At 41.7% G+C, this 23,112-nt stretch overlaps 1 protein-coding gene across 1 annotated transcript; it reads right to left on the bottom strand.

Moving 5' to 3' along the window:
• Nucleotides 1–1,031: 1,031 nt before the first annotated feature.
• LOC106594844 (myosin heavy chain, fast skeletal muscle) lies at nucleotides 1,032–19,058 on the bottom strand. Its single transcript, XM_045687539.1, has 41 exons — nucleotides 19,033–19,058; nucleotides 18,548–18,593; nucleotides 18,191–18,418; nucleotides 17,699–17,845; nucleotides 17,331–17,487; nucleotides 17,065–17,092; nucleotides 16,696–16,804; nucleotides 16,489–16,581; nucleotides 16,263–16,323; nucleotides 16,005–16,103; nucleotides 15,613–15,716; nucleotides 13,988–14,126; nucleotides 13,264–13,382; nucleotides 12,947–13,096; nucleotides 12,679–12,849; nucleotides 12,150–12,453; nucleotides 11,487–11,551; nucleotides 11,306–11,393; nucleotides 11,073–11,190; nucleotides 10,796–10,919; nucleotides 10,271–10,407; nucleotides 9,356–9,611; nucleotides 8,867–9,109; nucleotides 8,355–8,531; nucleotides 8,111–8,256; nucleotides 7,831–7,921; nucleotides 7,075–7,464; nucleotides 6,851–6,977; nucleotides 6,566–6,684; nucleotides 6,224–6,420; nucleotides 5,890–6,073; nucleotides 5,589–5,754; nucleotides 5,136–5,260; nucleotides 3,914–4,222; nucleotides 3,171–3,374; nucleotides 2,920–3,045; nucleotides 2,585–2,755; nucleotides 2,196–2,300; nucleotides 2,012–2,107; nucleotides 1,456–1,587; nucleotides 1,032–1,149 (listed from the first exon to the last, which is right to left on the bottom strand). Exons 3-41 carry the CDS (start codon nucleotides 18,404–18,406, stop codon nucleotides 1,129–1,131), a joined length of 5,814 nt encoding a protein of 1,937 aa, XP_045543495.1. The 5' UTR covers nucleotides 18,407–18,418; nucleotides 18,548–18,593; nucleotides 19,033–19,058; the 3' UTR covers nucleotides 1,032–1,128.
• Between the last annotated feature and the right edge of the window lie 4,054 nt (nucleotides 19,059–23,112).

The following is a 23,112-nucleotide window of genomic DNA, read 5'->3' as shown; positions in this document are numbered from 1 at the left end:
CAATTACCGTGTTTATAATGTGAATTACCGTGCTTATAATGTCTGGTACTGTGTTTATAATGTCAATTACCGTGTTTATAATGTCTGGTACTGTGTTTATAATATCAATTACCGTGTTTATAATGTCTGTTACCATGTTTATAATGTCTGGTACTGTGTTTATAATGTCTGTTACCATGTTTATAATGTCTGGTATCGTGTTTATAATGTGAATTACCGTGTTTATAATGTCTGTTACTGTGTTTATAATGTCTGGTACCGTGTTTATAATGTGAATTACCGTGTTTATAATGTCTGAGACCCTGTTTATAATGTCAATTACCGTGTTTATAATGTGAATTACCGTGCTTATAATGTCTGTTACCGTGTTTATAATGTCTATTATCGTGTTTGTCATGTGAATTATCGTAATTTCACCACTAGAGGGGACGAGGGAACGCTAATCATTATGAAAGTGTATATCTGCATTTCATTTGTATATGTATATATGCGCATAATCTCAGATAACCCAGAACTAAAATCTTGTGTAATTTGGTCATATGATCGATTACCATTTATTTTTACATCATCTGCCCACATTAGATTATTGTGCACATTATCTGGGACAAAATTCAAATGCAAAAATCTGGTTTGTTGTATCCTGAGAACTTTGTTCTGAGAATTTACGCCCAATCACCAAAATGTTCTCTCTCAATTGCAACCATGGTTATGCTACCATCTTGCTTCTCCTATTTGTTTCTTATGGAAACATTTCAATTTGGGCGTGTTCATATAGGCCACTTCCCCTGAGTGTAAAGGGTTAAAACTATCATGTTGATGTTATGCATGACTATAATAGCTTAGTCTATGAATTCTATAGTTAAATTTCTCTATCATCATCCCTCAGCTGGTTACCAAAAAAAGTGACCGCTTTGTTGGGGTGTCCGCTTTGATGTTGCTTGAATCCCAGATTGCTCATTTAATTAAAGTACAGTATTTTTATGGTTTGAAAAGCTGTTTTCTGAGTAATAAGTCCACAGTCACAAAGGAAGTGTATGTAGGCCTACATGTTTTTAATCAATGATCAACATTTCACAGTGAAAATCATATTTTATGACACACAGGAAATTGATAAGACTTTGGTCTTGTTTACTCAGCAGCTTCTTTTCCCTGTAAGAAGAAAGACATAACAGAATGGATCAGTATTAATAATGAACATGATAAATATATCAACACTTGGAAATAACAGAATGGATCAAGTATTTAAGACTCAGTGCTCAGCTTGATTTTCGATTTTGAAGTACCAACTACATTTGGATTATTTAACCTGTCCTGAAATGTGTTTCTCAGAGATCCTCAACATTTGAGTGATTGTAAAAGGTCAGTATTGACCTCTGTGAAGAATGAATCATAGGTGGTGTTGATGTGGTCATGTTTGAACATGAGTCAGGTGTAGGTTTAGCAGCAGTTCTGTACCTTTCCGCTGTCGCGGCTCTTGGCTCTGAGCTTGTTGACCTGAGTCTCAGCGATGTCAGCACGCTCCTCGGCCTCCTCCAGCTCATTCTGAACCTTCCTGAACTTAGACATGTGCTGGTTGGATGCTTCCTCCTGGGTGAGGAAAAGAGAGGGAGAGCCTAACATCAGTATTGAAAGTTTGAAGCTTCAGGTAGCAATCTAACATATATTTTTTTAAGGAATTATGAGAGAGAAGGATGCTCCATTAGAGAAAGTGAGTGGTGGAACAGGGGATAAACTGCTGCTTCCAGGACCATGTGATCAAGGAGAGTCAGCACTACCACCAGACGAGCCCACGGCACAAGGCTAAATAACATTCAACACTCTCTACTTTAAATTGTTACATATAGAAAGAGTAGTCACTGTGCATACATTTCTTCAGAAATTACTTGCACTATCAACTGAGTCAATGTTGACTGACATGCAGTAGCAACACTTAAGTAAACTGAGTATAAGTTTTGTAATGTCTACTAGGTAATGTAAGCTTTCAGAGGTTTTGACTAAGTCTGTGACTCACCGCTTCCTCAGCCTGCCTCTTGTAGGCCTTCACTTTCATCTGCAGCTTATCTACCAGGTCCTGAAGTCTGCCAACGTTCTTCTTATCCTCCTCAGTCTGTGGGAGAAGTTAGAAGAATCAACAGTCCGTAGTTTAACACACAAAGCAGTGTGCTTTAGTGTGTGAAGAATGCACTTTTTCTTACCTGGTAAGTGAGCTCCTTGACTCTGCGCTCATACTTGCGGACTCCCTTGACCGCGTCTACACCTCTTCTCTGCTCGGCCTCCACCTCAGTCTCGAGCTCACGCACCTTTGTGGAAGAAATAAACGTAGGCATTTATGTGAGGTGGTGAAGTCAGGCGTAACAAATCTTTGAAAAACAGAGGAATGTTCTTCTACTGGTCAAGAAGTGTTGTCTGCTCCTATGAACTTTTACGATTTTAATTAAAGGGGTCTATAATGAAAACAACAACTTTTCATGATGTAGGTGGGTTATTAAGAGAAAAATCCATTACACAATGCCCCTGTGTATTTTTATATGATCAAATACATTTCCAATAATCTGTTTTTCAATCCACCCTGCTGTTAACTCACCCTGGACTCCAGTTTCTGGAGCTGCTTCTTGCCTCCCTTCATGGCCAGATTCTCAGCCTCATCCAGGCGGTGCTGCAGGTCCTTGACTGTGACCTCCAGGTTCTTCTTCATCCTCTCCAGGTGAGAGCTGGTGTCCTGCTCCTTCTTCAGCTCCTCGGCCATCATGGCCGCCTGGAATGGTAGTTAGTTTAATTTATGCACCAACTGGCACCAATCATAATGTCCCTCTGAGATCATCTGACCTCCTTTTGAGATCTCTGTTTAACCAGCCCAGCTACCATTGGCCTTTGGGGACAAATCTAGTTGATGTAATTGAGTAGATCATAAGGACTCACATCAGTGATGGCTTTCTTGGCCTTCTCCTCTGCGTTCCTAGCCTCCTGGACGATGTCGTCCACCTCTCCCTGCACCTGAACCAGGTCAGTCTCCAGCTTCTTCTTGGTGTTCGCAAGGCTGGTGTTCTGAAGGAGGAAACAAGGCTATTTGTTTGACTCTCAAGAGAACTTACAAGTCACAAGGCTGAAATTATGAAAATGTAAACGGTATGCTTGGTTGAGTTTCAATAGAAATGGCTTTTGACCCGTACCTGGGAGTGCAGCAGTCCGACGCGCTCGCTGGCGTCCACCAGCTCAGTCTCAGCAACTTTGCGGCCTCTCTCTGTCTGCTCCAGAGCAACTCTCAGCTCCTCAATTTCAGCCACCATCAGACCGTTTCTGCGCTCCACCATGGCTGCCTGCTCCTTCATATCCTCTGCGGCGCGGACGGCATCATCAAGGTGCAATTGGGCATCCTGGGGTACACAATTACATAGTATCATTAGACTTGTGGAAGTAGGGGCGATAGGATTGGTAATAAGGTGGAACGGGGGATAACTAGTCAGTTGTACAACTGAATGCCTTCAACTGAAATGTGTTTTCTTTATTTAACCCAACCCCTCGGAATCAGAGAGGTGCGGGGGTCTGCCTTAATCGCCATCCACGTCATCGGCGCTCAGGGAACAGTGGGTTAACTGCCTTGCTCAGGGGCAGAACAACAGATCCAGCAACCAGTTGGTTACTGGCCCAACGCTCTAACCACTAGGCTACCTGCCACCCCAGTGGGTAATAGGCATGTTCATTGGTAAACATGTCCCCAATATCCCTACTGTATATTAGTCCACTCTAATATCGCTACCTTCCTACAGTATATTAGTCCACTCAAATATCCCTACCTTCCTACAGTATATTAGTCCACTCGAGTACATTCCTCTGATCTATTATTTTCTACTGATTCACGAACAAATCCCTCTCCATGTTCAGGTTTTTGAGCCTGATGTCCCAGTCCTTTTACCTTGAGCTGTCCCTGGACGTTCCTCAGCTGTTTCTGGGCCTCAGCGGCCTGCCTGTTGGCGTGGCTCAGCTGGATCTCCATCTCATTCAGGTCTCCCTCCATCTTCTTCTTCACCCTCAGGGCGTCATTCCTGCTCCTGACCTCAGAGTCCAGGGTGCTCTGCATGGAGTCAACCACCCTCTGGCTGTTCCTCTTGATCTGCTCCATCTCCTCATCCTTCTCAGCGATCTTCCTGTCCACCTCACCCTTGATCTGGTTCAGCTCCAGCTGCACACGCAGAATCTTGGATTCCTCGTGCTCCAGTGTGCCCTGGACAAAGAGAAGCAGTCAGACGAATCAACCCTTCACTAAGCTCCGCCCCCCTTGGTTACTGTTGCAACCTCAGACAACATTTTCCTGGGAAGCCCAATTCCCCATTCAGACCACTGGATGGGGAATTACAATAATCGCAAACTGTGTTTTTATATATACAATGAAATTAAACACTACCCCTCAGGTATGTTGTGTTGGACTGTCATTACAGCTGCTTCAAAGGGAATCCTGGTAAAATTATTTTTGTAGTGTGGCTAGCCACTGAATGGCTCTGAATTCAGTGCCAGCATGCAGTCAAAGCTATAACTACTTTTGGAACTAACTAGTGGTCTCAAATTGTATCCTGAAGTTTAACGTAGATGGAAGATGTATTCATAACATGACTAACTGAGCTAACCAATGTACATGATCATATATGTTGAGAAAACAAGTTATATGGCTAGCTATCAACGTTTGGTGGTCTATGAGACAGAGCTAGCTAACCAGCTGAGTTAGAAAACAATGTAACAACAGTATAATATCGGAATCAAAAAATACTCCATCAACAGGCTCTGCCTTTCAGGAATCACATTAGAAAGTACTCCTGCTGAACTGTTCAATTATTAAACTTTTATTTTATTTTAAGAAAACTCTGTTTCTGTTTTCTTTTTCTACTGGTTTTCATGTGTTTGAAACAAGAACTTGTCCGATGTGTCCGACTCGATGACAGTTGCTATTCATTGGAGAACTGCGATTGGTTGTCCACAAATGTTAGAGTGGAGCTTAGCGAAGGGTCTGTACATTTGGATGTGCAAAACACAAGGAATTGCATATATATGACTACAATAAACACTGAACTAGGGAGCATAAGATTGTAGTTGTATTGGCTAGTGTAACACTGCTTTTCCTATCAAACAGCTGTAGTTTGTACCTCAGCCTCCTCCAGAGCGGTCTGGATCTCAGACTTCTCTGTCTCCACTGTCTTCTTGGCCTTCTCCAGCTCATGGATGCTCTTGCCAGTCTCTCCGATCTGCTCAGTCAGGTCAGATATCTCCTCTGCACACACAAACACAGGAGCTGTTTAGTCTTGCGAGATTTCCACAGTGGATATCACCAATGCACTGAAGTTTATAATGAATCATAATAACAGTTCATTCATGAACAGCACTTCATTCTGTCTTGCTAATCTAATTGCCCTCCACATCATTGGGTTGTTCAAAGGAATACCAATTACAAGTTCCAAAAATATATATATTTTAAAATGTATATAAAAATTCTGAGATGGTTTAATAGTAATTTTTTTATAATGTTGATGATTACAGTTGATTCCATTTTCAAACACTGGTCAAACATCAGGCAAAAATAACTGCTGTCAAATGCTCACGTTGCAGGTTCTTGTTCTCTCTCTTCAGAGTCTCCAGATGATCCAGAGCCTCCTCGTAGGAGTTCTTCATCTTGAAGAGTTCAGTGCTCATTGAGCGAGCCTCCTTCTGAGCTCCTTCCAGCTCAGCCTGGCCCTCCTCATACTTCTGCTTCCACTCTGCCAGAACCTGGGGAAATCCATGGGATTTTCATTACAACTCATTGAAAGAGTTTTGAATCAGAAATATGCTACAATAATACTACATCTGATCAAATAGCAGACAGGAAATATCAAAACTAGAGTGAGGTTTATAAATGTTCACCTTGTCAAAGTTCCTCTGCTTCTTGTCAAGGTTGGCGGCCATGGCGTTGGCTCTCTCAACGTCAATCATGAGGTCCTCCACCTCTCCCTGCAGTCTCTGCTTGGTCTTCTCCAGGGAGGCGCACTTTGAGTTGGTCGCCTCAATGGTCTCCTCAGCCTCCTGCAGACGCTGGGCCAGCTTCTTCCTGTTGAAAATCAGAGGGTGGTGTTATGGTGCATCATTTGTTGAGAAACAAATGTTGCACTACATATTGAAGTAACATTTTCTCAGATCCCACTACCACCCTCACCATCCACACCGTTTATTACAGTTTTTATTATTGTGTGCAACTCACTTGGCCTCCTCCAGCTCCTCTGTGCGTTGGATGGCATCAGTTTCATACTTAGTCCTCCACTGAGCCACCTCACTGTTGGCCTTGGACATGCCGCGTTGCAGCTCTGCCTTGGCCTCCTGCTCCTCTTCAAACTGCTCTCTCAGGAGGTCACAGTCATGGCGGGCAGACTGGACACCATGGGCCAGTGCATTTTTAGCCTGTGAGAGAAAAACAAAGACAAAGAGAGATTAGAGAGGGAGAGTAAAACAAATGACAGTAGAAGTCTCTGAGGGTGGCGTAGAAAGTCTATATGTAGAGAAAGCTCTAAACTGTGGCAGGTGGTATCCATTTTGGGTCCCTTACCTTGACCTCCTCCTCAATCTGTCTCTTCAGCTCCTCCACCTGCTGGGTGAAGGCTTGTTTGCCTCTGGTCAGTTGAGACACCAGGGCTTCCTTCTCCTCCAGCTGGCGGCCAAACTCACCTGCAGGAAGAGAGGGACATCTTCTTATGGGGACTCTCCAAGATTGAAATTGTATTTTGAGGTATCATAGGGCAGAAACTATGTAGACTGAATTTACAGCCCTCAACATGTTATTGTGTACTACTGAGGTGAACTATATTGGTTTGTTGTTCATTGTTGATGGTACCATTTTCTGTCAGGAGTCTGGCCCTCTGTCCGCTGATGTCGTTGACCTGGCGAGCATTCTCATCATTCTTAGTCTTGATCTCACTCAGCTGGTCCTCAAGAGTACGGCACATCTTCTCCAGATTGCCCTGTTAGTGAAACATATGGGACTGTCAACTTCAGTTTATTGAATGGTAATGTAGTTGACCCTCCTCAACACTGCTTGACCAAAACTTCACTACTCACCTTAGCCTTGGCGACAGCCTCCATGTTGCTGGAGAGGTCATCAATCTCCATCTTGTATTCACTCTTCTCCTTCTCCAGCTTCTGTTTGACGCGCTGCAGGTTGTCGATCTGCTCCCCGAGCTCAGCCACACTGTCGGCCTGCTTCTTGCGCAGAGCAGCGGCTGTGGCCTCATGCTGCAGGGTGGACTCTTCAAGATCACGACGCAGCTTCTGGAACTCAGCCTCGCGCTTCTTGTTCATCTCAATCTGAGCAGCAGTGGCGCCTCCGGCCTCCTCCAGTCTCTCGCTGATCTCCTCAAGTTCCCTGGAGAGATCGGCCCTCTGCTTCTCAACCTTAGCCCTGGCAGCACGCTCAGCCTCAATTTCCTCCTCCAGCTCCTCAATACGGGCCTAGAACAGGGGTAGGAGCAGGGGGAATGAACACTACAATACAGTTGAAACATTTGAACCTCACTACATAATAATAGTATGTACTGTATATTTAGTATAAATGTGTTATTACATAGCCAGTTACACTAACATATTTACTATATTCATTTGACAGTGTCCCATTAGACAGTGTCCCATTAGACAGTGTCCCATGCAGGAACCAAACTAACAACGGTAAGAAGCAACATCTTTACATAGAAAGAAGCACCAGCAAGAAGCACCATCTTCCATCTTACTGAGCCATCGGAATCCACCAGAAAGAATATGTGCTACCAGAAGAATGTGTCAGTTATTTTCCTGTACTGGACTTTAGATCCTGTACTGTACCTGCAGTTCCTTGATCTTCTTCTGCAGCTGAGCTCCCAGAGACTGCTCATCCTCTATCTTGCTGAGGAGCTGGGTGGTCTCAAACTCCTTCCTAACAAATACAAACACGTTGATTACAAAGTTTGTTTAGGTTAGACAGTGTAAAGGGAGCCTATATTACCATTCACTTTGCTTGTAAGAATCACATACAGTCTAATTCATAATTACAAGAATGAGCCAAGAAGAACCATTATGTTGATCAAGATGGCAGGGAACACTGTAGTAATTTATTTGTGTTTACTTCTTGATTTTCTCATCAGACTGCTGCTTGTCATTCTCCAGGTCCATTATGGACTCCTGGGCCAGTTTCAGATCTCCTTCCAGCTTTCTCTTGGCTCTCTCAAGGTCCATACGGAGCTTCTTCTCTTGCTCCAGAGAACCCTCAAGCTACAAGATAAAAACACACATATATTGGTCAAATCTAAACAACTGTAGATAATATCATCTTACATTCTATCATGTCCAAAATGTCAAACTCCACTCACGTCGTCCACTTGCTGTTCCAGCTTGGTCTTGGCCTTGGTCAGAGTGTTGACTTTGTCCTCCTCTGCCTGCAGGTCATCCAGTGTCTGCTGGTGGGCCTCTTGGAGGGCTTTCTTCTCCTTGGTCAGCTTGGCAACACTCTCATCCATAGACGCCATCTCCTCTGTCAGGTTTTTAACCTGAAAACGGCCACAACAAATGTAGTCTTTGGTCACTTCAACATAAATGGGAGAATTAGTTAAATGTATAATAGAAATGTGTCAACAAGTTCTGTACTATAGATTCAACACTAGATGGCACTGTACTCCATGCCAGTGTACTGAATGGAAATCATAAACGAGGGGGGAGCAGAACATGAAATGATTGTGGGGAGTACACCACAACTGAAAATCCACTATTTTTTTTCTTTCTTTTTTTCCTGCACCCACAAAAAGCCTTTAATTCCAATTCTGTTGAGCCATGTTTTGAGTTGATTGTTCTTTGGATTATTGTTTGGTTAGACTGTCTACCAGACCTTGTTTTCAGTGGCGTGCTTCTCCTTCTCCACTTTGGCCAAGGTGAGCTCCAGGTCATCAATGTCCTTCTTCAGCTCAGAGCACTCATCCTCCAGCTTCCTCTTCTTGGCAGTCAACTCAGCATTCATCTCCTCCTCATCCTCCAGCCTCTCAGTCGTCTCTTTGAGTTTGGCCTCCAGCTGGATCTTGCTCTTGATGAGCCCCTCACACCTTTCCTCAGCATCGTTCAGATTCTCTGAATCCTGGTTTCAGAACAGGAGAAAAAAATCCGTAGCCTCACTTTGTGTATCAAAATATAGACTTCATTTAGTCCAACAGGTCAGAGCGACTCAATTTAAATGTATGAAATATAAATATATACCATGGGCAATTTCTTGAGTTAGCCACAGTGTGCGTGTGTTCGTATGTACAGATGTGTGTGCGATTGTGTTCGTGTCTGTGTACTTGTGTGTCTAAATGTGCTTTGATGGGGGCTGTTGCTCACTCACAGATGCGACTTGAAGCGCCAGGTCATTCTTCTCCTGCACCATGGCCACCATCTTCTCCTCCAACTCCTTCTTCTTGGCCAGAGCCTTGGCCAGGTCCGACGTCATCTTCTCATAGTTCTCCTTCATGTTGGCCAGCTCCTTCTCAGTCTCAGCGCTCTGCAGCAGAGGCTTGATCTTGAAGTACAACTTCATCCATGGCCAGGTTTTCACATTCATGAATGAACGGATGTTGTACTGGATGGTGAAGATGGAATCTCTGGTCCACAGAAAGGATAGAGTGACATGGTGAGTGACATGGTGAGTGACATGGTGAGTGACATGGTGAGTGACATGCTTAAAGATCTCCTCCAGTGTTTTCTTTTTACTTTTCCAGTGGAAAACGATATCCAAGTATAAATACAGTAAAGTACACACACTAAAGGGTAAAAATATATGTTTTGAAGAAAATAGTTATTTTTGTTTATACAACTGCAAACTTCAAGGAGTAGGGCATTCCCATTATTCCTTAACAGTAAAAGTAAAAAATAAAATCACTGGATGACTTCTTTAAAGCTACATTCTGCGATTCGAAGAATAACAAAACGGGGACTCCACCACTTTTTGAATACAGCTGAGGAATGGGGCTAGGGAAATGTAATCCCTCTTAAACTTATATACAGCGCTCTAGATGAAAGGACTGACAGGTAATGTTAAGATCATGAGGCATTTCATATTATTCCAGAATGAATGGGTAAATATTACTTATTTAAATAACAATTGAACAGCTTGCTAAATCCCAAACTGCTGCTTTAATAGAATATTATAACATGCACTTTCTCATCCTGAACAACTCACAGCATATTCACTATGTAATCATTATACATTAAATACAGGTGGTTGACAGAATTGTTTCCCAAGATGTCTACTCTTCCTCACCTCCTCTCCATCATCTTGGTGAACTCTCTCCTCATGAGGAATCCACGGCTGAGAGCCTGGACCATGCCGACCAGAGAGGCCAGCTTCTCATCTCTCATCTCCTCCAGGACACCCAGCAGACCGGCTTTGAAGAACACCTGACACAGGTTGACATGGTCAATTATGGAACCAGTCAGGTGGTAACAGATAGAAAGGGTGAATCAAAAGAGAGGAACCAAACCACTAGATTGATTTGAACAACATAAACATTGTAATCCTTACAAACAAACCATGGGATAGGTTGTTTATGAGTTGTAGGTTATTGTATAGTTGTAGATTAATAATGTACACTGACATAGATAACTGCAGACATACCATTCTGACATAAAGCACAAGATAATTAATTGAGTACAATGTTTCTTCACGTTTTTAAGAAATAATAAAAAGATGGATAGATCAAATGGAGAGACATTGAATGGTTAGAGTTTACATCATCATTGAAGTTGTGTTTTATTGTTAGCTTTTGCTGGGTGGTATTTGACTGACCTTGGTGTGTCCAAACTTGTAGTCCTCGTGATTCACATCAATGGACCCAAGCAGCTTCTCAGAAGCCTTCTTGTTGTCCATGAACTGGCCCTCAGGGATGACACTGGCATTCAGTACTTTGTACCTGAATCAGGAGAAATGTCAAGTTGTAATAGGTTGGTTATATTACGTAAAATAAAAAGGCTATTCTGATGTTGGGATAACCCTTAGAGAAGATATTTCTCTGTGTGTGTGTGTGTGTGTGTGTGTGTGTGTGTGTGTGTGTGTGTGTGTGTACCTCTGCTTGAAGTCAGCATAGATGATTCTGCTGGGGAAGCCCTTTCTGCAGATCCTGATACCCTCCAGAACACCATTACACCTGAGCTGGTGGATAACCAGGAAGTTCTCCATCAGACCTGGTAACACAAACCAAGTTTCTTTAAATACTCATAAACAGGTTCAAGATTGGTTTGTTAATGTTACTGATACGGTACTGACAAGATGTCATATTTAACTCAACATCTATTGTACCTGGAGTCTTTGACTCGTTGGGGATCAGGCAGCGTACAAAGTGAGGATGAGTGCTCCTCAAGTTGGTCATCAGCTTATGTAAGTTCTCCTGTAAGAGGGTTACAAACCATGTTCTCAGAAATCATTTCTGATTATCAGTACACCTTTTGAAGGACTGAATATCCACATTTTAAAAGCTCACCCTGAACTGGGAGGACACAGTCTGCATGGAACCACCCTTCTTCTTGCCTCCTTTCTTGGTTGTATCTGTTGTAATGGAGAAAAGTTCAATATAAATGAGAGAATCTCAGGTTAACTTCACACTTATCTTAATGCAAATGCTGCCAATGAGATTGTGTAAAATAACACCTATTGTATGAGGAAATATTATTTTTTTCACCTTAATTTAACCTAGTAAATCACCCTTAGAAATTGTGATACATTTAAAGCAGCAATCAGCATTTGAAACAATAACAAAGCATTCTCTCTGCCCCTGTTTCGATAAAAAACGGAGAGATGGGGCTGGAGAAACATAACCACTCCAATTTATAGACAGAGCTATGTATTCAAGGACTGACTATTCATGATATCAAAATGATTGTTTAAAACCATGTTTTGAGGCTGTAAAGTGCATGTTCCCCTTTACTTTGCTTACAAAAATAAGAGTAAAAGCTTCTATTTCGGCTTCTAATGGGGTACAACGGCTGATGTTCTTGAAGAAAGTTATTTCCTTCTAGAATGAATGGGTACATATCTTTATAAGTCCACAAATCGATGTAGCAACTGCAGACTGACCCTTTAAAGAAAATGGGACTGAGTTGTAACTAGTTCTTCATGAAATCTTTTGATGTGCTGCTAGTCTTACCCTCAGGTGGGGCAGCGACATACAGGGTAGCCATCAGTTTGACTGAGGACTTCCCGTACAGCTGAAGAACTGAGTCGTTCAGAGGATCCTTGTTCTTCTCCAGCCAGCCAGTGATGTTGTAGTCCACAGTGCCGGCGTAGTGAACCAGGGAGAAGTGGGCCTCTGCCTTGCCTTTGGCAGGCTTGGGCTTCTCAAACGCTTTGGTTTTGCCAAGATGCTGGGCGTACAGCTTATCCTTGAAAGTTGTGTCTGAAGACTTGGGGAACATGCACTCCTCTTCAAGGATGGAGAAGATGCCCAATGGCTTTACGAAAAGAGATGCACATCAAATTAGTGATATTTACATTTAGGATCACATTTATTCTTTTAGCAAACAAGCTATTATCAGAGTATCTTCATTTAGGGGCCCATAATAGGAAACATTTTGAGTTCTCAACAGTCAGATACGTTGTACCATGTGATAATATCTCACACCACTCCATTTGAGCTTTGCTGTTGAGGTCCATTATAATCCTGACAGACACTTTACCTTCTCAATAAGCTCAATGCAGGCAGCCAAGTCCATGCCGAAGTCAATGAAGGCCCAGACAATTCCCTCCTTCTTGTACTCCTCTTGTTCCAGGACGAACATGGTGTGGTTGAAAAACTGTTGCAGTTTCTCATTGGTGAAGTTGATGCACAGCTGCTCCATGCTGTTGTACTGTTGATGGAATTTCAGAAGGGATCATTTTATCATCATACAAGGCTGTAATCCCTCTCAATCACAACTAATTGTCTTGTTCTGGTCTCAGACTCACATCAAAGATCTCAAACCCGGCAATGTCGAGCACACCGATATAGAACTGCCTTGGATTCTTGGTGTCCAACATCTCGTTGATACGGATGACCATCCACAAGAACATCCTCTCATAGATGGACTTGGCCAGAGCCGAGACTGAGTTATTAACCTGCAATGATAATACCTCAAATGAATACATGAGATATTGACCATGTCTAGTGATAAGGTGAAAAGAGCTTGGGGAAAACAACATCACTATTCAAAACAAGCAATGCACTCGCCCCAAAATATTTCTGGTGCTCAGAAAATGGTAGATGCCGTGTTTGGCCATCGTACCTGAGGTACAGTTTGTCCCTTGGTCACATACTCGTTGCCGACCTTCACTCTGGGGTAGCACAGAGCCTTCAGCATCTCAGCTGAGTTCAGGCCCAGCAGGTAGCCGATTTTATCAGCCACTGGAGAGAGAACCAACAACAACAGACTCAGAAACACAATATCACTTGATTCTGATTTCACACTGACAAAAGGGTTCGGCCAAGTTTTTGGGGGGCTAGGTTTTGATTTGAACCCACATCCATAATTTTAAATAATTTCTGGAGGTTGGAATTTGGTCTCCATAAATTATCTCCTGCCGGACTTTGATGAGGCACTGTCTGTCTTACATTTTGTATTTCTATGTTTGGGAGTGGGACTAATGCTCTACATATTGTATATCTATGTTTGGGACTGGGAATAGTTATAATGCTCTACATATTGTATATCTATGAGTGGGACTGGGAATGGTTATAATGCTCTACATATTGTATATCTATGAGTGGGACTGGGAATGGTTATAATGCTCTACATATTGTATATCTATGTGTGGGACTGGGAATGGTTATAATGCTCTACATATTGTATATCTATGTTTGGGACTGGGAATGGTTATAATGCTCTACATATTGTATATCTATGAGTGGGACTGGGAATGGTTATAATGCTCTACATATTGTATATCTATGTGTGGGACTGGGAATGGTTATAATGCTCTACATATTGTATATCTATGTTTGGGACTCACCCTCTGTGCTGTCTGGCTCAGCCTGCTCCTCACGCTGCTTCTGCTTGAATTTCATGTTGCCATGGTGCAGTACAGCTCCTGTCAGCTTGTAGATGCTATTTTTCTCATCATTAGTGAAGCCCAAGATTGTAATGGCATCCTGGCATTAGACAGGAAGCACAACAGTGATGAACTGAACGGTAGTTTTCTCACATACAGTACACTACAGTTCTGTGCTCTCAGCAGAACAAATGGGATGGATTCATTTGACTGGCTTCTCAGATCCAGATGATTACACTTGACCAACACTGGTAGATGACAGCACAAAAGACTTAAATTTTAGATTAGAGATTGACACGGGAACAGGACTCCCGCGGGTTTTTGCGGGTCCTGCGGGATTCTGGCAGGAATGGGAGTGAAGTTCTAGAATCAAGTTCTGACAGGATGGGACAGGATCAACAGTCCACAGGAGCTGGCAGTACATGAATAGTTATAAACATCGTTTTTTGGGTGGAAATATGTAATGTGTGGAGTATTTCATTAAAAAAACTTTTAAAAAACGAAATACGTTGTAATTTCCCCCTCCCCTTCTGTCGGTTCACCCTCGCGCCTCACTCCAGTTGTAGCCAGTCACAACGCTACCTCAGATGCCAACCTACGTTAGTAGGCTAAATGACGAAGCCTTCAGTAGAGGAATTGCAACATCTTGTTGCAGCCAAGGACCCATCACTAACACTAACATTAGAGCCAAGGAAAGAGAGATGTTTTAGTTACATTTCATGGGCTTGTCTCTGACAATGACGGAACCTAGTACATGGCTTGTAAAAAAAAAATGCTGCGGTGAATTCAAATATGCTACCAACAAGAGAGCGGGACATGCGGCCTGATGCCGCAAAGCTGCTCTCCTACCAACAACTTTATCGTCAAGCCGGATTGTTCGTGTATTTAACTAAACCCATGCCGTATGAGCTGAAGAGTGAAATAAAAATGTATTGACTTATGCAGTAATGCCCGCTCAGGTTTATGTTCATGTTGTAAATGTTATTGTGTTGTAAATGTTGATGTGCGGCAGTGCTCAGCTGTAGGTTACTGTGGTCTGTCCTCATCCTCCAGCTTTAATTCATCTACAACCACATATCACAGTCGCGTATTGCATTACTGAAATCATTTAGCATACTTCCTAAACAAACACAATAGCCTACATACTGTATTTCTGTGCGCACAAAAATGAGCACTGGACGGGTCAACACTGATTTTTTTTATCCGGAAGGGACAGGAAAGTTCAAGGGTTGTAGAACTGTTGTTGGATCAGGACAGTACAGGAAAAACATTGACAGGACAAGATGGGAAAGGAATGAATTTTCACTCCCGTATCAACCTCTATTTTACCCAGTTCCACAGGGACTTAGTGACAATCTCTTGTGGATGTCTTACATGTACAGTACGTGCCTCAAGGTGAAGTGTGAAGGCATGAAGAGTTCCTTGAGGCACATGCCTAACTAACACAAGGCATTTAGAATCAAACAAAACAAAATACATGATAATTCCCTGCTGCCACCAAGTTGGAATTGAACAGTGCATTAAGTGTGTATGGTGGTCCTACCCATTACATATATAAAATATGATTAACCCTTTGTTTGACTCACGTCTGTGGCATCCAGCTCTTCCTTGTCGTTGATGCTGGCCACTGTGATCTGACCCTGGCTGCACATGGGGAAGTCGTAGGGGTTGGTGGTGATGAGTGACATTTCTATGGACAACAGAGAATGTCTTGTCAGTTAAATCTCTTAGATTTCTGCTGTCCTACCTTTACAGTATCTTGCTCTCCTTTACCCAATAGATGGACTCAAGGATGTAGTATACAATAAATAGCATCAACTGAGACTCGTGGACTAGTGCATCACAGTCCATTTCTTGATACATTTTTCCCAAAGACCTGACCCATATCTAGATGCCTTGTTACCATGGATTTACTCACTGTAATAGTATTTCTAATGGAGGGAGGAAACATTCCCCCTGAACCTTTACTTTGCCTTACCAATAATCTCAGGTTTGTGATTGGTCATCATCTGGAAGAAGATGTGGTAGCCTCTCTCATCGGGAAGCTGGAAGGACACTCTGGACTTCTCTAGCAGGTCTGAGAGAGAAAGAGAGAGAGATTGACACAAAGAGAGAAAGAGAAACAGAGAGAGAGAGAGAGAACATGAGATAAAATTAATAATATGATGATATGCTCTCCGAAAAAGAATCTGTGTGAATTTAGTAAAGAATTGAGAAACAATGAAAATCAACTCACAGGTCTCAATGTCAGCTTTAGCCAGTTTGCTACCTTGGAAGTGAATCCTGATGAATTTACCCTAAAATAAAGCATGGGGGTTAGAAAGAGGTTCACTAAATACATCTAACATTTTACTTTGATATACCCCTTTAAATGTTACCGTTTGTTGGACATCTATTGATACAACAAAAGGGAAATACTGAAGTACATAAGGTCACTTTCCCAGTATGCCCTTCATACTTACAAAGCGAGACGAGTTGTCGTTCCTCACTGTCTTGGCATTACCGTAAGCCTCCAGCAGAGGGTTAGCAGCAATGATCTGATCCTCAAGAGACCCCTGATTGAGACAAACACAAGTTGCTCAGAAACTGGTAAAGTACTAAAGTTAGTTATTCTCGATTGCTTGATCACAGCCCATCAAACTGAAATGTGTTAGAAAGGAACAACCTACCTGCATTTTGTTAGGGTCTACTTCCTTCTTGGCACCAGACACTGCAATGGTGGCAAAGTACTGGATGACACGCTTGGTGTTGACAGTCTTTCCTGCACCGGATTCTCCACTGGTTAATGACAGAGAAACAGGGGTTTTAGTAACATGTTTGAGTGTCAGATTGGCTTTCACTAAGAAATAACATTGAAAAATACACTGTTGACCTGTTTTCTTTCATAAGTAAATCATTAACAAATATCCCCATCCATCGACTCATTCTTATGCATAGCCTAATCCATTCATAATGTCATGTATTTTCATCACACCCAAGTGACACAACATATTACAGTAGAAACCCTTTCTCAAGTGAGATTTTAGTAAACAACTTACGTAATCAGGACGGACTGGTTCTCCTGGTCTGTAACAAAACAACATATTGATTATCATACTCAAGCAACATTATGGGGACATTATTGAATTCATAGCATCATCATGGATTTAATTTTGGAACATTTTCCATTCAAGGCCAGTGTAATCAGTTTTACCAGCAAACTGTTCTAACATAGACTAGAAAACAGTAGATACCTCTCTAAAACATATTTTAACTTCCATCCATCCATCCATCCATCCATCCATCCATCCATTAGAGCTCATACCAATCTGCATGAACTGAAAGGCGTTGTCAGAGACGGAGAAGATATGGGGTGGAGCCTCCATCCTCTTCTTCCCTCTGTAGGCGTTAACAACCTCCATGTCGTACACAGGAAGCCACTTGTAGGGGTTCACCGTGGCACAGAACAGCCCAGAGTAGGTCTGGATGAAAGACAATAAATTCAATTAGGGGATTAGAAAAATCAGATTGACATTTACCTGGATTTATGTGAGGATGTGGGTGTACTATGGTATAGTAATGTAGGTCTACTGTATTGGTATGTTTTGGTTTCTACCATTACTTTATGTGTAGTACTGTATGTGTGTATCTCATGTTCAAGTACGTGTGTGTATGTTTATACAGGTATCTTACATAGATCATCCATGCTGCATAACGCTCTTTGAGGTTATACAACACAGAGGCTTCATTCAGGTAGGTCATCATGGCCATGTCCTCAATCTTATCGTACTTAGGGGGGTTCATCTCATAGACATCTGCTTCTTTGAACTCTTTTCCTTCCTGAAACAGTCAGAAATCTAGATTATACACAGATCAAACTGGACAGGACTGAATGCTTTTAAAAACAAATATTAAAATAAAACTGTATACCCCCATCTAATCCAACTACTTTGTTATCAACCATTGACACACATGGTGATTCTTAACTAGTCAGTATAGAAAATTCAATGCCAATTTTAAATAGCAGCGATAAAAAGGATGTGTTTGAAGGTTATATTCTGCTTACAAAAAAAACTAAGAAATGCTTATTAATCTATCTTTTTTTACTTAATTAATTTTGACAATTGGCATGATAAAAATGAAAACAGTGTGCACAATCTTAAATTATTTTCAAATCAGGCTTACCTCCTTAGTGCCGTTAGGATTCGTGACTGTCACAGTACACTTTCCATTGGCCCTTGCAGTGACCAAACCCTTAAGGTAAAGCTCCTTGGTGTCTGCGACATAGCAGGCGTTCTTTGAATCAAAGGGTGCAGTTTGTGCCTCCATCCTCTCCTTCTCAGGCTTACGGAGGTATATGGCAGCCTTGCCGTAGATTTGCATCTCAGCGTCCGTACTCATGGTGACGGATCACTAGGAAAGAGATGAAACAAGAAACTTGATTGACTCTGTGGAGCTTCCTCCACAGTCAACAGAGTTGTGAGTGGTTTCTCTCACAGAACATTTGTCACTTTTCTTATGAATGCTCAAACTATGTCTCACCTTATTTTTCCCCTTCTACAGATGAATTTGTACTTCTTGGAGAACCCTGGGAAACATTAGGGTCTTGGGAATAAGTCTAAAGCATTATCATTTAGCCCTCGGAGGGCCAGAAAACATCATTCAACTCAATCATGACAGCCTTGTCCAATTAAACTACAGGTGCAACTGGTAACTTTCATTTTCCTCGTTGCAATTGACTGTATTACACATTCTGACAAGAATTCAAATAAATACCCCTGCAAACCCAGTTATATTATAAACCAACCCCATAATTTACAAACAACAGGAGCACCACTTTTGACCGTAAATGAAAGTAACAGATTTGAATAGAAAACACATTTAAAGTTAAACACAATAAATAAATAAAACATTTTAAATCAATGCCACTTGATTGCACGTTTAAAATCTAACAAAACACATGTAAGATTCAGAGCACACAAAATATTGGCAAATGTAAACATGTGAAGAGGTGGAGAGAGTCTTACCACAGAGGAAGAAGGTGTCTGACTTATGGATGCTGGGGTCTCTGCCTGCTTATATCTGGTTGAAACTGCCAACCAAGCAAAAGTTAATTATGGACCACTCTGGCAAAGGAAATGGATTGGATGAGAGACCTACGTATTTCTGTGTCTTACTAGCGCCACCAAATTGCAGGAGAACCACACTCCCATTAAATTCCTTTTTAATGAAATATTTTTTTTCTGAATTGAATTTCACTGAATTTACGTAAATTAGATCAAATCAAATGTTATTTGTCACATGCGCCGAATACAACAGGTGTAGCCCTTACAGTGAAATGTTTACTTACAAGCCCTTAACCAACAATGTAGTTTTAAGAAAGAAAATTGTGAAGTAAAAAAATAGATAAGAATAAAATAATAATAATTATGACAATATCAATATGACAATAATTATGACACTCCAATACTGTAATGACACTACAATTGTAATAAAAATATAATCTTACTTAATTTAGTTTAATTTTTGTGGCATTAATCCTTATCAACAACTTTCTTTATATTTCAAAAATATATACTATATTTTGCTTTCAAACACATCTAAACTGTCTCCTCAGTCACCTCATGCTTGTGAAGGAGTTGGCCATTACTTCGTGCTTTGCTTAGTTTGCTTTGTCACCCTGGTAAAATTATATTGCAAAAATGATTTTAAAGCTACAACAGAAACATTTAGGCTTTCAATTACAGCTCATAAAAGTGTTAAATCAACTGTGTAGTTATTTATCTACAGTTTGATCTATTGAAGATGCTGCAGGAGCTTTTAATCGTCTCACATTTCAGTTGTCTAAAACGGTCCAGGAGGATTCTTAAGGTTTACATAACATCAGTAGAGTATTTAAATCATCTTATCCACTCATATTTCTGACAGCCATGTAGCTGGCTCAAACTTTTATTACACTCTGAGGTAAACCGTTTAGCAGCTGGCTTCTATAAAACTGCTTTAAAATGAATAAGGGATAGTTACAATAAAGTAACAGATTCCTTTCCATTTCCATTACATTTCAATTAATCCTTTACAATACAGTTTTAATATCTTTCTAACAGACAGCTCTAGCAACTTGTGAGGGAACCACCATCAGCAGAGACATTTCTTTAAACTATTATTAATACATGTAATTCAGCAATGTAATGCACACACACTAGATGTTAATGTATTTTATTGTATGTAAATTGTAAAGTCTTTTGTCTGTAATGTATTTTTTGGTTATGTATCGGACTCCAGTAAGACTATCTGTCACCATTGGCGTCGGCCAATAGGGATCCTAATAAATCAAATCAGGAAGTTCTTCTTTCAAGTCAGGCATTTCACATTCTTTAATATCTATCTCATCTTTGCTGTTATCAAACCTCTGCATTTAATAGTCGTTTAAATGTTCTTTGTGTCTAATATGGTGCAGCCATATTAATGTTCAATAGCGTGAAACCTTAGACAGGGCCGGCCCTAGCCTTTTGGGGCCCTAAGCGAGATTTGGGCCTTAGTGGAAGTCATGGCCCCAAGGACATGCCCTGCGTGCCCGGCCGGTTTAGGCCATGATTACTACGAGTTTAGATAGCTGGCTAGATTAATTTACCAATCTAAAACATGGCTAATTCAGTGACTGTCAGTGACTGATATAAGAACAGAAATCTGCTGATACACAACCAAATTGCACCTTGTGTGCTCTACCATTCTATCTCTGCTGGATGCACAAGTTGAGCAGGGGGCTGACCATCTGTAAGGACCATCAAGGCCTTTTAATTTCTTGGACTGTGTTCTAGTCTTCACTGCAGCCAAGGTTTATTGTTTGGTATATCTGCCAACATTTCCTAAATCTGGCACCGATGCCACTGTTATTAGTCAGAATATATTTACTTGGCGTGTTTGTGGGTGGAGAGAACATCAACACCATGCAGACTAAGAGTTTATGACATTCAAGTTATTTTAATGTGCAAAGATCTGGCATGACATATGACCGGTGTTTTTGTATCTCAGGGACATGTTTTCCCTAAGCTCCAAACTTGTTACCCTCCGCAAATCGGGGGGGTGGGGATGTCAGAGGAATAGACAAATGTGAATTTGGCCACAAAGATCTCAACTGACTTTACAGCCATGGGGCTTCTCACAATGCACTGTATTGAGATCAGGGCTGGGGTTATTTCGAGCAAATTTAGGAATTAACCTGCAATCATTTCTCATTAAAAGCCTTGTGAAATATTGGAATTTCAGTTCACTTCCTGAATGAACTGAATTGTATTTCTTCATTAACACACTGAACCTGATTTTAGGTAATTAAGGGCTAAATTGAAGATTATGATCCATTGATTTAGCTAAACCCGCTATGTTAGCGCTGGGTGGAACACGAGCCTGCACACGATGTCGATGGGCTGTCCAGAACAGGAGTTGCAGGCCTCTTAACTGCCAGATGTCACTAAACAGTTGACTAAACTGTCATTATAAAACTGTCATTGTACATATTTGATGTATTGTGGCAGGCCCTTCGGAGGATCAGACAGTAACGCTTCATCCAATACATGTTAAGGGTGCTTTAATTCCTCAGGCAGAGCCGGCTCTAGCCACTAAGTGGCATAACTGGCATAGGGGGCCCTCGACCCCCCCACCCACCCCCCAAAAATAAGTAAAAAATTATAATAATTAGGAAATCTGTCGGGTTCTCAAGTTACTATTAGGAGTTAGAATAGTAGAATAACAAAGGTGCAATTTAAAAATGTGGTTGTGCATTAGCAGTTTTCCTCTTGTTATGTCAGTCACTGAATAGAGATTTTCACGGGTCCACCCGATAACCCGGGACCCAAACCGGTCCGAAATTCCGTAGTTGACCCTCGGATCTAGGTCGGGTCCTGTTTGGTGGCCACGGACCTCAGGTCCATGTGAAAACGTGAAATAGCGACCAGACCAGAAATTAGACTATTATAATGAGTAAGACCTGAGTTACAGAAATAGCCTAACAAAATAAATGTATATTTACATTTACATTTACATTTAAGTCATTTAGCAGACGCTCTTATCCAGAGCGACTTACAAATTGGTGCATTCACCTTATGATATCCAGTGGAACAACCACTTTACAATAGTGCATCTAAATCTTTTAAGGGGGGGGTTAGAAGGATTACTTTATCCTATCCTAGGTATTCCTTAAAGAGGTGGGGTTTCAGGTGTCTCCGGAAGGTGGTGATTGACTCCGCTGTCCTGGCGTCGTGAGGGAGCTTGTTCCACCATTGGGGTGTCAGAGCAGCGAACAGTTTTGACTGGGCTGAGCGGGAACTGTGCTTCCTCAGAGGTAGGGGGGCCAGCAGGCCAGAGGTGGATGAACGCAGTGCCCTTGTTTGGGTGTAGGGCCTGATCAGAGCCTGAAGGTATGGAGGTGCCGTTCCCTTCACAGCTCCGTAGGCAATCACCATGGTCTTGTAGCGGATGCGAGCTTCAACTGGAAGCCAGTGGAGAGAGCGGAGGAGCGGGGTGACGTGAGAGAACTTGGGAAGGTTGAACACCAGACGGGCTGCGGCGTTCTGGATGAGTATATCTGGGGTGGCAGGTAGCCTAGTGGTTAGAGTGTTGGGCCAGTAACCAGCAGGTAGCCTAGTGGTTAGAGTGTTGGGCCAGTAACCAGCAGGTAGCCTAGTGGTTAGAGTGTTGGGCCAGTAACTGGAAGGTTGCTAGATCAAATCCCTGAGCTGACAAAGTAACAATCTGTTGTTCTGCCCCTGAACAAGGCAGTTAACCCACTCTTCCTAGCTAGGTTGTCATTGTAAATAAGAATTTGTTCTTAATTGACTTGCCTAGTTAAATAAATAACTAAAATATCTGTCTACAGCACTCATCACTGGCCATCTCTGACTTTACATACAGTAGTGTCCTAAAATCACCACATACAAATCCTCTAATCTGAAGAATTTGGTCAACTGAAAACAAAATACAATCTCAGAAACTCCATCCAACTATAGTGTTATCATAATGAAATACTCAGGTGAGTATTTCAATTGTTGGAAATGACATGCAGATGGGACACTCTTGAAGCTTGATGTTGGTCAAAACTGAGTGAACAAACA

The sequence above is a fragment of the Salmo salar genome, chromosome ssa01 (assembly GCF_905237065.1).
Source record: "Salmo salar chromosome ssa01, Ssal_v3.1, whole genome shotgun sequence".
NCBI lineage: Eukaryota > Metazoa > Chordata > Actinopteri > Salmoniformes > Salmonidae > Salmo > Salmo salar.
This window is presented reverse-complemented; position numbering and strand designations above follow the sequence as displayed.

Bases quoted from the DNA above. Each gene is read 5' to 3' on its own strand.
- LOC106594844 (XM_045687539.1), bottom strand. From the start codon at position 18,406: ATGAGTACGGACGCTGAGATGCAAATCTACGGCAAGGCTGCCATATAC. The intron at 16,324-16,488 runs GTAAGTATGAAG...GCTTTATTTTAG, and splicing joins ACGACAACTCGTCTCGCTTT to GGTAAATTCATCAGGATTCA. The intron at 5,755-5,889 runs GTGAACATTTAT...GGATTTCCCCAG, and splicing joins AGCAGAGGAACTTTGACAAG to GTTCTGGCAGAGTGGAAGCA.